A 12507-nucleotide genomic window follows, 5' to 3' on the forward strand; every position below is an offset into this window, starting at 1 on the left:
ATGCACTTTTGACATTGGCCAGGTGGCGACCCCATCGTAAGGAGCACCCCGACTTTGGACGAGCGGGAATGGTCACATCAGGGAAACGTCCACCGACGGGACCTCCGCTTGTACAAGCCGAGACTCGGGCGGGAAGGTCCATCCACCGCCGCTTCCCGGGCGACTCCCACCGGACACCAGTGCAGAACTGGTGGCCGCGAGGAACTCCAGCTCGCTCTCCGCGCCTGCGCCCCGCCACCTCGCTTGACGTTCCTGACAGGCGCCGGGCGGGCACCCCGCCCATGACGTCACCGAAAGCGCGTCGGCCGCGAGAGAGGACCCCGGCGCGACCGCGTCCCTTCGGGTCCTTGAGCCGGTGCGGACGGCGCAGCCATGGCCTTGAGGCTGTTGAGACTGGCCCCTGGGTCCACGTCCGCGCGGGGCCTCACGGCGGCGGTGGCCCAGCACTTGGTGAGACGGCGTGCGCGGGGGTCCAGCCTGTCCTCCGGGCGCCACTCCTTCCCCTGTCCCTGGGCCTCTCTCTGGGCGGCGGCTCCCTAGGTCACCGTCTCGGGGGTGGGGGGGACGGCCCTGCCCGCGGGTCAGAGTCGCGGCGGGCACGGGGGCGAGCCGGCGGCTGGACGTGGAGGACCCCGTGCCCGGGCGGGTGTGCGCGGGCGGGCAGCTCGGGCGCCGCGATGTTGAGCAGAAACGGGAGAAGGCGCCCCGGGTGGGACTAGAAGGGATTGGGGGGCGCGTCTGCAGTAGCGGGGACCCCCGTGCACGCCGAAGGTCCGGGGACGCCCGGGTGGGACGAGGAGGGATTGGAGGGCGCGTCTGCGGTAGCGGGGACCCCCGTGCACGCCGAAGGTCCGGGAACGCCCGGTGGGACGAGGAGGGATTGGAGGGCGCGTCTGCGGTAGCGGGGACCCCCGTGCACGCCGAAGGTCCGGGAACGCCGGGTGGGACGAGGAGGGGTTGGGCGCGTCTGCAGTAGCGGGGACCCCCGTGCACGCCGAAGGTCCGGGGACGCCGGGTGGGACGAGGAGGGGTTGGGGGGCGCGTCTGCGGTAGCGGGGACCACCATGCACGCCGCGCCGAGGGCCCGGGCACGCGGGACTGCGGCTCGCTGGTGGCCGGAGCCACGTGGGTGTCAGATTGTCAAGGGATGCGACCTCCGTGCTAAGGATGTCCGACGGCACCATCAGCTGGTCTTACTGAAAAAAAGTCATGCACGTGTCTTTAGGAGATAACAGGCTGCAGAAGAGGAGAAAGCCGGCAAAGTGGCCGTCTCTTTTACTTCTCGGTGTATTGGGACCTGTGTTCACACGGATGTGTCTAAACTGTAATCCGGTACCGCATGGATCACTCTCTTCTAGCCTCTCCCTTGCGGACCCGCACCCCCCACGCCTCACTCCGACAGCGAGAACCTGGCTCCCACCGCTTGTCCGTTTATTCCCTTATCTGCTTCTGTCTAGGATACATATATAGTCATGTCGGAATGGCCGACCCTACTCTGGTGGGAAATGCGTATCTCTATCGAAAACAGGCTTGTGCCTTTTCCCCTTGAGCCTGGCGGACTCCACCTCCTCCCCACCCCCCTGCGGTCAGGCTCTTGCACAGGTTTGGAACTGGCTGGCTTTTTTTTTTTTTGTATTTTGTCTGAAGCTGGAAACGGGGAGAGACAGTCAGACAGACTCCCGCATGCGCCAGACCGGGATCCACCCGGCACGCCCACCAGGGGCGACGCTCTGCCCACCAGGGGGCGATGCTCTGCCCCTCCGGGGTGTCGCTCTGCCGCGACCAGAGCCACTCTAGCGCCTGGGGCAGAGGCCAAGGAGCCATCCCCAGCGCCTGGCCCATCTTTGCTCCAATGGAGCCTTGGCTGCGGGAGGGGAAGAGAGAGACAGAGAGGAAGGGGGGGGGGGGTGGAGAAGCAAATGGGCGCTTCTCCTGTGTGCCCTGGCCGGGAATCGAACCCGGGTCCCCCGCACACCAGGCCGACGCTCTACCACTGAGCCAACCAGCCAGGGCTGGAACTGGCTGGCTTTGTCACCTGCTGCATCCCATTCTGGGATGTCTCTACCTAAATTGCATACGTTGAGATTCACTCTTATGTGCTGTCAAGTTCTGCGGGTTTTCACAAGTGGAGGGTGTCGTGTGTCCATCATTCAGTGTTACGCAGAGGAGATCCACTGCCCTAAGTATCCCCCATGCTTGCTTCACCTGTCCAGCCCTTCTCCTCCCCAGGCCCCTGGCAACCACTCATCTCTATCACCTCTCTAGCTTTGCCTTTTCTAGAATGCTATACCATTGGAATCCTACAACATGTTGCCTTTTTCATACTGTCTCTTATTACTTTGAGATGGGTATTTAAGAGTCACTCCAGTCTTTCTGTGGCTTGATAACTCTTTTCATTGCTCTATAATATTCCACTGGATGACTCTTATCACAGTGTATCTATCTGTTCAACTATTGAAAGACATGTCGGTTGCTTCCAGTCCTTGGTGGTTATGAATAAAGCCATTATAGTCATGTGTGTGTGCAGGTTTCTTTGTGGAAATTGCTGGATCATGTTTGACTCTATAAGAAACTGCCAGACCATCTTCCAGAGTGATGTACCCTTTTGTACTCACATGAATGGGCATCCCTGTTGCTCTGCATGTTTTGAGTATTTTAGGTGTGCAGTGAAATCTTTTGTTTTCCTAATCACACAAATGATGTCGAGCATTTGTTCATAGGCTAATTTGCCATGCTATCAATTTTTTTTTTGGTCACATCTGTTCAGATTTTTTGCTTATTTTTTAATTACATTGTTTCCTTTGTAAGCTTTATTTATTCACTTCTCAGTAATCAAGGCAGTAAGTAAATCAAGAAAATCAGGGTTGAAAAAATCTTGATACTATTTTATATTCTCTTATTTTTATTTCATAATTAAATATTTTACTGTTTTCGTGAGTGCCTAATGTTTCATCGTATCAATATACTGTAAGTTTTTCATTGATCACGTTGGTGGTACATCTTTTTTTTTTTTTTTTTCATTTTTCTGAAGCTGGAAACAGGGAGAGACAGTCAGACAGACTCCCGCATGCACCCGACCGGGATCCACCCGGCACGCCCACCAGGGGCGACGCTCTGCCCACCAGGGGGCGATGCTCTGCCCATCCTGGGCGTCGCCATGTTGCGACCAGAGCCACTCTAGCGCCTGAGGCAGAGGCCACAGAGCCATCCCCAGCGCCCGGGCCATCTTTGCTCCAATGGAGCCTTGGCTGCGGGAGGGGAAGAGAGAGACAAGAGAGGAAAGTGCGGCGGAGGGGTGGAGAAGCAAATGGGCGCTTCTCCTGTGTGCCCTGGCCGGGAATCGAACCCGGGTCCTCCGCACGCTAGGCCGACGCTCTACCGCTGAGCCAACCGGCCAGGGCTGGTGGTACATCTTTACACAGATCTGTGTCTCTTCCCCGATATCTGGGCTCTAGGTCCAGTATCGACCCATTGCCAACAGCCATTTACAAGGGTTCTGTCTCCTTCCAGCACTGTACATCATCATTTAAACAGTATTTTTAAGTTTGATACATGCAAAGTGTTTTCTCCTTGTTAATAATTTTTGTTTGCTTTTTGTAACAAGGTTGAGTATTTTTATATGGTTACTGGTTCTTTTTAATACTTTAAAAGTAAACTACATTTCTGTCCTTTTTTTTCTTACTGATCTGTACCTTTCTGTTGAACTTTCCTCAACTTTTGCCTTTCAATTGTATTTGTGTGTGTGTGTGTGTGTGTGTTGGGGGTTTGTTACAGTTTTAGTGTAAAAAATAGATTTGGGGTGTTGGAGACAGGTAATGAAGCAAATGTTGGCATTGTAGGTGGGAGAGGTGAGCGCATGTGTGAGTCGGTGGTGGGCAGGGAGGCACTGCTCTCCAGCAAGGCATGACTGCGAGTGTGCAGGGGGAGGAGTGAGGAGGACGTGGAGACGGCTCCACGCCTGCTGTTTTCCTCGGTGGGAGTGGGTGGAGCTTGTGAGGGGCTGACTGGGGGTTCGGGTGTGGATGGTACGTCTCAGTGTTAGGTGTGTTGGTTTCCAGGAACTTCAGGACGTGAAGATGGAACTGTTTAAAGGCAGTGGGGTAATCGGACCAGGAGCCTGGGCTGGAACTATGTTCTTCCTTCCTGTCTCCCCCTCCCCCCACCCTCTGCCTTTCCTCCGTCCATCCAGGTGTCACTGAACATGGTATGCACATGCTGTTCCAGGCCCTGTTTCAGGCCCTGAGGATTTAGGAGTGAACAGAACAGGACAGACAATGCCTGTGTCCTCAGGAGCTTGCACTGGGGGTGGGCAAGGAGACCTGTCATTCAGTGAGTAGGTAATGGAGTTGTAGATGTTGACATTTTTGTAACCAAGGGTCTTCCTGGCATTCTGCCTGAGGGCTGCGAGTGCTGCCCCTGCCCCCACGCCCACGTCTACCGCTGTGTTTTCCAGGGAGGAATTCACACGAGTGCGCAAGCCCAGCGGCAGTACGGCCCTTTGGCATTCATACTGGGTGATACAACAACCAAAAAACTGACAGCAACCAGCAAAGTGATCACCGTCGATGGCAACATTTGTTCTGGGAAAAGCAAGATTGCAAAAACGATCGCGGAGAAACTAGGTAAGCGCCTGAGTCACGCAGAGTGACGTGTTCTCGGATCGACGGCTGCTCCTGAGTTTGATATTTATTTTTGTATTTTTCCAAAGTTAGAAGCGGGGAGGCAGAGGGCAGACTCCTGCATGTGCCTGACCGGTATCCACCCGGCACGCCCACCAGGGGACGATGCTCTGCCCATCTAGAGCCATTGCTCCATTGCAGCTGGAGCCATTCTCGTGCCTGAGGTGGAGGCCATGGAGCCATCCTCAGCGCCTGGGCCAACTTTGCTCCAGTGGAGCCTCGGCTGCGGGAGGGGAAGAGAGAGACAGAGAGGAAGGAGAGGGGGAGGGGTGGAGAAGCAGATGGGCGCCTCTCCTGTGTGCCCTGGCCGGGAATCGAACCCGGGACTTCCACATGCCAGGCTGATGCTCTACCGCTGAGCCAACCGGCCAGGGCCGGTTTGATTTTTACTGGAATACTGACTGGGTAGACTCGGGCCAAGGTAGATGTTGGCCATTACTGACATCTTTACTGAAAAGCTGGTGTTGATCTCTCACATTTGAGAAGTGTAAAGTCCTCGCCCGGCTCAGGAGGGTGGAGCTGCAGTTCGCAGTGGAGGTGAAGCGCTTTGAGTGAGTTGCTTCCTTGGAGTCCCAGGTGGGCAGGCTCAGCGTGGAGCCAACCTCACACGGCTGCCAAGAGCGAAGCCGTTGTCCGCCCCGGTTCCCGCCTGCTGCGGTGTCTGTCTGTCCAGCCTGCCTTCCTGTGCTCCTGGATGAGCTCGCACCCTGCACGGGGCCCTGCAGTTGTGAGAGGGGTGCAGGCCGCTTGTGAGCTGACAGGCTAGTCCCACGCGCTTGTTTTCGACGAGTCTCCAGCATCGTCAGTGCTCTCTTGAACACCCTGTGGACACAGGCGTGTGGTCCATGTCCCCTGGTCCTCACTGGCATTCACGCGGGCGTGGTTCCGTGCACGCTGTCCGCCGATGGGAAGTGCGGCGCCCACATCTCGGTTCACCGGGTCCTGTCTCCCCGCAGGCATGAAGCACTTCCCTGAGGCGGGGATACACTACGCGGACAGCACCACGGGGGACGGGAAGCCCCTGGACGTGCGGTTCAGCGGCAACTGCAGTTTGGAGAAGTTTTATGACGACCCCAAAAGTAATGATGGCAACAGTTACCGCTTGCAGTCCTGGCTGTACGCCAGCCGCCTCCTGCAGTACGCGGACGCCTTGGAGCACCTGCTGAGCACAGGTGCAGCACCTGGGGTTGGGGCTGGCGTGGGCTCTGAGCCTGAGCCTGTTCTTGGGCCGTGTGCCCGTGTGCCCGTGGGCTGTGTCCAGAGTCTGGGAGGCAGGCAGCAGGGGTCAGGACGCAGGTGGGAGATGGCGGATGGAGGACAAGTGGGGCAGGACCGTGTGTTGTTCAGAGGGCAGAATGGGGTCGGGGTCCCAGCAAGGCCACTGCGTCCCCCTGGGAGCCAGCTTGTGGGTGAAACTCAGTCTCTAGAACCCTGAGACTCAGAGAACAGTGCAGCACAGGAGCTCGGCCAGAGTGTCAGGCTGCGGCCATTCCGCGATCTTGGGCAGAAGCAGAGACTGAGAGTGAGACAGGTGCCGTTTGTGTCCCAGCCGCTGTGGCCGCCCCACTGGGCAACCGGCTGTCACCAGGTGAGCTGGTTTACAGAGCTCAGCTGCCACCTCGAGGTTCTGTCCATGGGTCTGAGTGTCAGACCAGGGATGTACCTTTAAACACCCAGGCCACTGATGGCGCTGGTTCAGAAGCCTGCATCTGAGAGCCGGGCCTCCTCCCAGCCAATCCCACGAACACGGCTGTGCTATGAGTCGCAGGACTGCTCTTCTCTAAACGGGGTCTGAGGCCTAGCGAGTGGCTCGTTTTTCTGGCGTTTTGTTAGTGACCCTTGTTCCCCTGTGAACGTGAGCCTGCGTTTGCTCAGCGGTGCTCCCAGGAGAAGATGTGACGGCCTTTGGCCGTTCTGCACCGGGGTGGGGCCCATGCAGAGCTGGCAGCGGGGGACCCCGCTCACCCAGGTTCCTCCTGGGGCGTACCTCTGCCCTGTCCCAGGTCCCCGTCTCTCTCTTGTAGAACAGGCCCTGACTGCATAGCTCAGCTGGTTAGAGTGTCGCCCCAAAGCGCAGAGGTGCCAGTTCCATCCCTGGTCAGGGCACACACGGGCAGATCCATGTTCCTGTCTCTCTCTCGCTCTGTCTCTAAAATCAATTTAACAAAATCTTTCTTCATGTGAACTTGTCTTCTGTGTTGTGGCGGTTTACCCACCATGGACCTAGGGAGCCGCCATGAGCCGGGGGTGTTCTAGGAACCAGGTGCCATCCGGGGCGAGGCCCTGCCCTGGGGCCCGTGCTCAGGGGAGATATGGAGTGGATGGAGGCAAGGTGGACGCCCCCTCGGTCATGAGTGGCTGTGCGGAGAGGACAGGGTGGAGGAGGGCACAGGCTGCTTCTGGGGGGAAGGCTGGGGAGGCCTCTGCCCAGCACCGCAGGGCCGAGCGTAGGGACACAGGCAGGGACCCTTGGGGGACCAGCACTCTGAGCAGGGTGGGCCTCTCTGTGCTGTAGTGACAGGAGGCCGTTGTGGGGGAGCATATTGTGTGGGAGTGGACAGGGATGAGGTCAGGAAGGGGCCTGGGCGAGGTGGTCGGGTCCTTGGGTTTTCCCCAGAAGGAGAGGGGGAGCCATGGGGACTTTGAGTGGGGGCGTGACGGGTCCGCTGAAGTGTGGAGCTGCCCCTGGGGTGTAGGCGTGAGCAGCCCGGACGGGCAGGGTGGGGGCGGGAGGCTGGCCGCTGGGTCAGAGGGAGGGGCCGGGCACTGGAGGGTCATCGCGGGCGAGGTGCCGGGCTGTGAGAGTGCAGGCTGTTTGCTGTGGGCAGGAGGGGAGCGGAGGGCGGGCCTGGTCTCGCCGAGCGGTAGGGACAGGCGCCGGGTTGTGGTGGTTTAAAGTGGACACTTTCTGCCAATCAGGTGCTTTGTCACGGCTGGCAGCAAGAAGCAGGATGTCTGTTGCCCAAACCAAAGCTACCACGGAAGGTGTTACCATGTGGGAAACAACTTCCCACTTAGTTAACTGTTCTTTTGAAAATATTTGGAATTGTAAATGCCTGGTTTTTCCCTTTTCTAAATGAACCTGTTTCCGAGCTGCTGTTCCCACGCCTGACCTCCTCTCTCTGTCCCCCTGAGCCTGTCCTCCTCTCTCTGTCCCCCTCTGAGCCTGTCCTCCTCTCTCTGTCCCCCTCTGAGCCTGACCTCCTCTCTCTGTCCCCCTCTGAGCCTGACCTCCTCTCTCTGTTCCCCTCTGAGCCTGACCTCCTCTTTCTGTCCCCCTCTGAGCCTGACCTCCTCTCTCTGTCCTCCTCTCTCTGACCTCCTCTCTCTGTCCCCCTCTGAGCCTGACCTCCTCTCTCTGTCCTCCTCTCTCTGACCTCCTCTCTCTGTCCTCCTCTCTCTGACCTCCTCTCTCTGTCCCCCTGAGCCTGACCTCCTCTCTCTGTCCCCCTCTGAGCCTGACCTCCTCTCTCTGTCCCCCTCTGAGCCTGACCTCCTCTCTCTGTCCTCCTCTCTCTGACCTCCTCTCTGTCCTCCTCTCTCTGTCCTCCTCTCTCTGTCCCCCTCTGAGCCTGACCTCCTCTCTCTGTCCTCTCTCTGACCTCCTCTCTCTGTCCCCCTCTGAGCCTGACCTCCTCTCTCTGTCCTCCTCTCTCTGACCTCCTCTCTCTGTCCTCCTCTCTCTGACCTCCTCTCTCTGTCCCCCTCTGAGCCTGACCTCCTCTCTCTGTCCTCCTCTCTCTGACCTCCTCTCTCTGTCCCCCTCTGAGCCTGACCTCCTCTTTCTGTCCCCCTCTGAGCCTGACCTCCTCTCTCTGTCCTCCTCTCTGACCTCCTCTCTCTGACCTCCTCTCTCTGTCCCCCTCTGAGCCTGACCTCCTCTCTCTGTCCCCCTCTGAGCCTGACCTCCTCTCTCTGTCCCCCTCTGAGCCTGACCTCCTCTCTCTGCCCCCTCTGAGCCTGACCTCCTCTCTCTGTCCCCCTCTGAGCCTGACCTCCTCTCTCTGACCTCCTCTCTCTGTCCTCCTCTCTCTGTCCCCCTCTGAGCCTGACCTCCTCTCTCTGTCCTCCTCTCTCTGTCCCCCTCTGAGCCTGACCTCCTCTCTCTGTCCCTCTGAGCCTGACCTCCTCTCTCTGTCCTCCTCTCTCTGACCTCCTCTCTCTGTCCCTCTGAGCCTGACCTCCTCTCTCTGACCTCCTCTCTCTGTCCTCCTCTCTCTGTCCCCCTCTGAGCCTGACCTCCTCTCTCTGTCCTCCTCTCTCTGTCCTCCTCTCTCTGTCCCTCTGAGCCTGACCTCCTCTCTCTGACCTCCTCTCTCTGTCCCCCTCTGAGCCTGACCTCCTCTCTCTGTCCTCCTCTCTCTGACCTCCTCTCTCTGTCCCTCTGAGCCTGACCTCCTCTCTCTGACCTCCTCTCTCTGTCCTCCTCTTTCTGTCCCCCTCTGAGCCTGACCTCCTCTCTCTGACCTCCTCTCTCTGTCCCTCTGAGCCTGACCTCCTCTCTCTGTCCTCCTCTCTCTGACATCCTCTCTCTGTCCTCTGAGCCTGACCTCCTCTCTCTGACCTCCTCTCTCTGTCCCCTGAGCAGGGCAGGGCGTCGTGCTGGAACGCTCTATCTTCAGCGACTTCGTGTTCCTGGAGGCGATGTACAAGCAGGGCTTCATCCGCAGACAATGTGAGTCCCCCGGCCGGCTCCTAGGCCCTCCCTCAGCCAGGCTGCGTCCCGTGCCCGTCTGCTGTGTGGGTGGACACGGGCCATCACTCACTGACTTTCCACAGGAGAGAAGGGGCTCCTCCACCCTCTTTTCCCCCAAACTCGCATCTCCCGTGAGGGCGGGGGCGTCCTGGGGCACAGCTCTGGCCCAGCACCCACACTCACTGCCCCCCCCAGGACACCTCCCCAGCTCTCCGTTCTGTCCAGCAGGACACCTGAGCTGTGTTCCTGTGGCCGATAGGTTTAGTTTCCCTGAACGACACAGTTTGTTTTGTGTAGTGAGGGTCCTTTCGTCTCTTGTGCGGGTACCTGGGACAGCCGGCACTGTCTTCACCCCTCTTCCCAGCGCATGCTGCTCAGGGCTTCCGGGGACTGGCTCTGCGCTGGGCATTGTTCAGAGTCGACGGGGGGCTTCGTGACAGAGCATGAGGACATCCTGGGGAAGATCACCTGACCAGGAGTGGTGGCGAAGCCCACCTGCTGGACCAGGGCCAGGTTGTCCATATGCAGGAGTGTGCCAGGCCCGGTGGTCGGGGCTGGGAGAGGCCGTGGTCATTCTGCCTGCGGCCCTTCCCCTGTGCTCTGCTGGCCTGAGCGGGGGCGTTGGCTCTCAAGGGCAGAGTGAGCGTTACGGGTTAGTGAGCGGGGGACCGAGGCAGGCCGGTGCTGAGTGAGGCCAGGCTGCTGCTCCCACGCACCCGGCCGTGGCGGCCTCCCCGTGTGCCTGCACACGGAGCAGCAGGGGCCTCTGACCACTCGCTGCACGTGCTGAGCAGCAGGTGAGGGTGGTCACCAGGCTTCTGGAGTGCAGGCTGTGTCTCCGGCCAGGGACGAGGCTCCCACTGTCCTGCGTGGGGGCAGCAGCATTAAAACAACATTGATGGCTGGTGTGACGAGTGCACGCAGGAGGACGTCGACTGCGGGGAGATGTCGGGATGGGGTCCGTGGGCAGGGAGCCCTGGCGAGCCGTGCGCAGTGCGGGGCCAAGTGAGGGGCAGGCTGCTGGTGTCGGCACGGAGTGCGGCCCACGGGGCGGGCCTGGGCCTTGGCTAGGGCACGAGGACTTCTCCTGAGAGCACTGAGGAGCCCCTGAGGGTTTGAGGTGGTGTGTCTGGAGGGCGTCTGGTGAGGGAAGGTGGAGGAGGACGAGCGTGTGCAGGGTGAGGGCCGACCAGGGCAGTGGCCCCTGCTGAGAGGCCGGAGCAGGTGCCCGGTGAGCCTGGGTCAGCTCTGTGGACCTGCCTGGGCTGATGGGGCCACCGTGGGAGGGGGGCCCGCAGGGGCAGTAGGCCGGGTGTGCCGGGTCTGAAGTCCCAGGAAGGAGCCGTGGACTGTCCTGCAGACAGTGCCTGTCTGAGCCTGAAGTCCTGAGTGCTGACAGGGCTGGAGACCAGTGTGGGGTCAGCCCTGACCACGGGCACCCTCGTTCTGGCGGGGCCCACGGAGCGAGAGCTGAGGCTGAGACCAGAATCCCTGGGGGCTTCCAGGTCCCGCGAGGAGAGCCCACTGCGGGGCTGGGGCTGAGTGAGTGGTCAGAGGTGCACGGGCCGGAGCACACGGTGGGAGGAGAGCCCACTGCAGGGCTGGGGCTGAGTGCTCAGAGGTACACGGGCCGGAGCACATGGTGGGAGGAGAGCCCACTGCAGACTGGGGCTGAGTGAGTGCTCAGAGGTACACGGGCCGGAGCACATGGTGGGAGGAGAGCCCACTGCAGACTGGGGCTGAGTGCTCAGAGGTACACGGGCCGGAGCACATGGTGGGAGGAGAGCCCACTGCGGGGCTGAGTGAGTGGTCAGAGGTACACGGGCCGGAGCGCATGGTGGGAGGAGAGCCCACTGCGGGGCTGAGTGAGTGGTCAGAGGTACACGGGCCGGAGCATATGGTGGGAGGAGAGCCCACTGCGGGGCTGAGTGAGTGGTCAGAGGTACACGGGCCGGAGCACATGGTGGGAGGAGAGCCCACTGCGGGGCTGAGTGAGTGGTCAGAGGTACACGGGCCGGAGCACATGGTGGGAGGAGAGCCCACTGCGGGGCTGAGTGGTAAGTGTGGTCAGAGGTACACGGGCCGGAGCACATGGTGGGAGGAGAGCCCACTGCGGGGCTGGGGCTGAGTGCTCAGAGGTACACGGGCCGGAGCACATGGTGGGAGGAGAGCCCACTGCAGGGCTGAGTGCTCAGAGGTGCACGGGCCGGAGCACATGGTGGGAGGAGAGCCCACTGCAGGGCTGAGTGCTCAGAGGTGCACGGGCCGGAGCACATGGTGGGAGGAGAGCCCACTGCAGGGCTGAGTGCTCAGAGGTGCACGGGCCGGAGCACATGGTGGGAGGAGAGCCCACTGCGGGGCTGGGGCTGAGTGAGTGCTCAGAGGTACACGGGCCGGAGCACACGGTGGGAGGAGAGCCCACTGCGGGGCTGGGGCTCAGTGGTCAGAGGTACACGGGCCGGAGCACATGGTGGGAGGAGAGCCCACTGCAGACTGGGGCTGAGTGGTCAGAGGTACACGGGCCGGAGCACATGGTGGGAGGAGAGCCCACTGCAGACTGGGGCTGAGTGCTCAGAGGTACACGGGCCGGAGCACATGGTGGGAGGAGAGCCCACTGCAGACTGGGGCTGAGTGCTCAGAGGTACACGGGCTGGAGCACATGGTGGGAGGAGAGCCCACTGCGGGGCTGGTACTTGAGGTCTTAGAGATGGCGGTGGGAGCACCGTCCTGCAGGTGCTGGGAGGACGTGGCGCCGTGTGGGGGGCACCTGCAGAGCCCGCCCAGGCCAGGTGTGGAGCCGTGCCAACAGCTGTGATGGGTGTGGTTCACAGACTGGCCCGGCTCGGAACCGTGTGCCCTTGTACTTGGAAGAGGAGCATGTTTGAGAAACCCATGTGGGGACTGCTAGGTGACCATGGGCCTCGTGTGTGCAGGTGTGAGCCACTACAACGAGGTGAAGAAGGTGACCGCCTGCCAGTACCTGCCTCCGCACGTGGTCATCTACATCGACGTGCCCGTCCCTGAGATCCAGAGCCGCATCCAGCAGAAAGGAGACGTGAGTCCCCTCCCCACGGCCGGCCTCTTCCTGTGGCCTCGTCCCTCACGGGGTCGGCACGTCCCTGGGACGTCTGC

The 12507-nt window shown here is 60.4% G+C and overlaps 1 protein-coding gene across 1 annotated transcript in view; it reads left to right on the top strand.

Annotated features, from left to right (window-relative positions):
* Positions 1 to 296: 296 nt before the first annotated feature.
* LOC136378280 (NADH dehydrogenase [ubiquinone] 1 alpha subcomplex subunit 10, mitochondrial-like) overlaps positions 297 to 12507 on the top strand; it is a 33325-nt gene continuing 21114 nt past the window's right edge. Inside the window, exons 1-5 of the mRNA XM_066344997.1 lie at positions 297 to 450; positions 4454 to 4622; positions 5636 to 5851; positions 9268 to 9354; positions 12309 to 12430. Coding sequence (XP_066201094.1) covers positions 373 to 450; positions 4454 to 4622; positions 5636 to 5851; positions 9268 to 9354; positions 12309 to 12430 — 672 coding nt within the window. The 5' untranslated portion in view covers positions 297 to 372. The remainder of the gene's footprint in view (positions 451 to 4453; positions 4623 to 5635; positions 5852 to 9267; positions 9355 to 12308; positions 12431 to 12507) is intronic.

The sequence above is a fragment of the Saccopteryx leptura genome, chromosome 7, assembly GCF_036850995.1.
Source record: "Saccopteryx leptura isolate mSacLep1 chromosome 7, mSacLep1_pri_phased_curated, whole genome shotgun sequence".
Taxonomy (NCBI): Eukaryota; Metazoa; Chordata; class Mammalia; order Chiroptera; family Emballonuridae; genus Saccopteryx; species Saccopteryx leptura.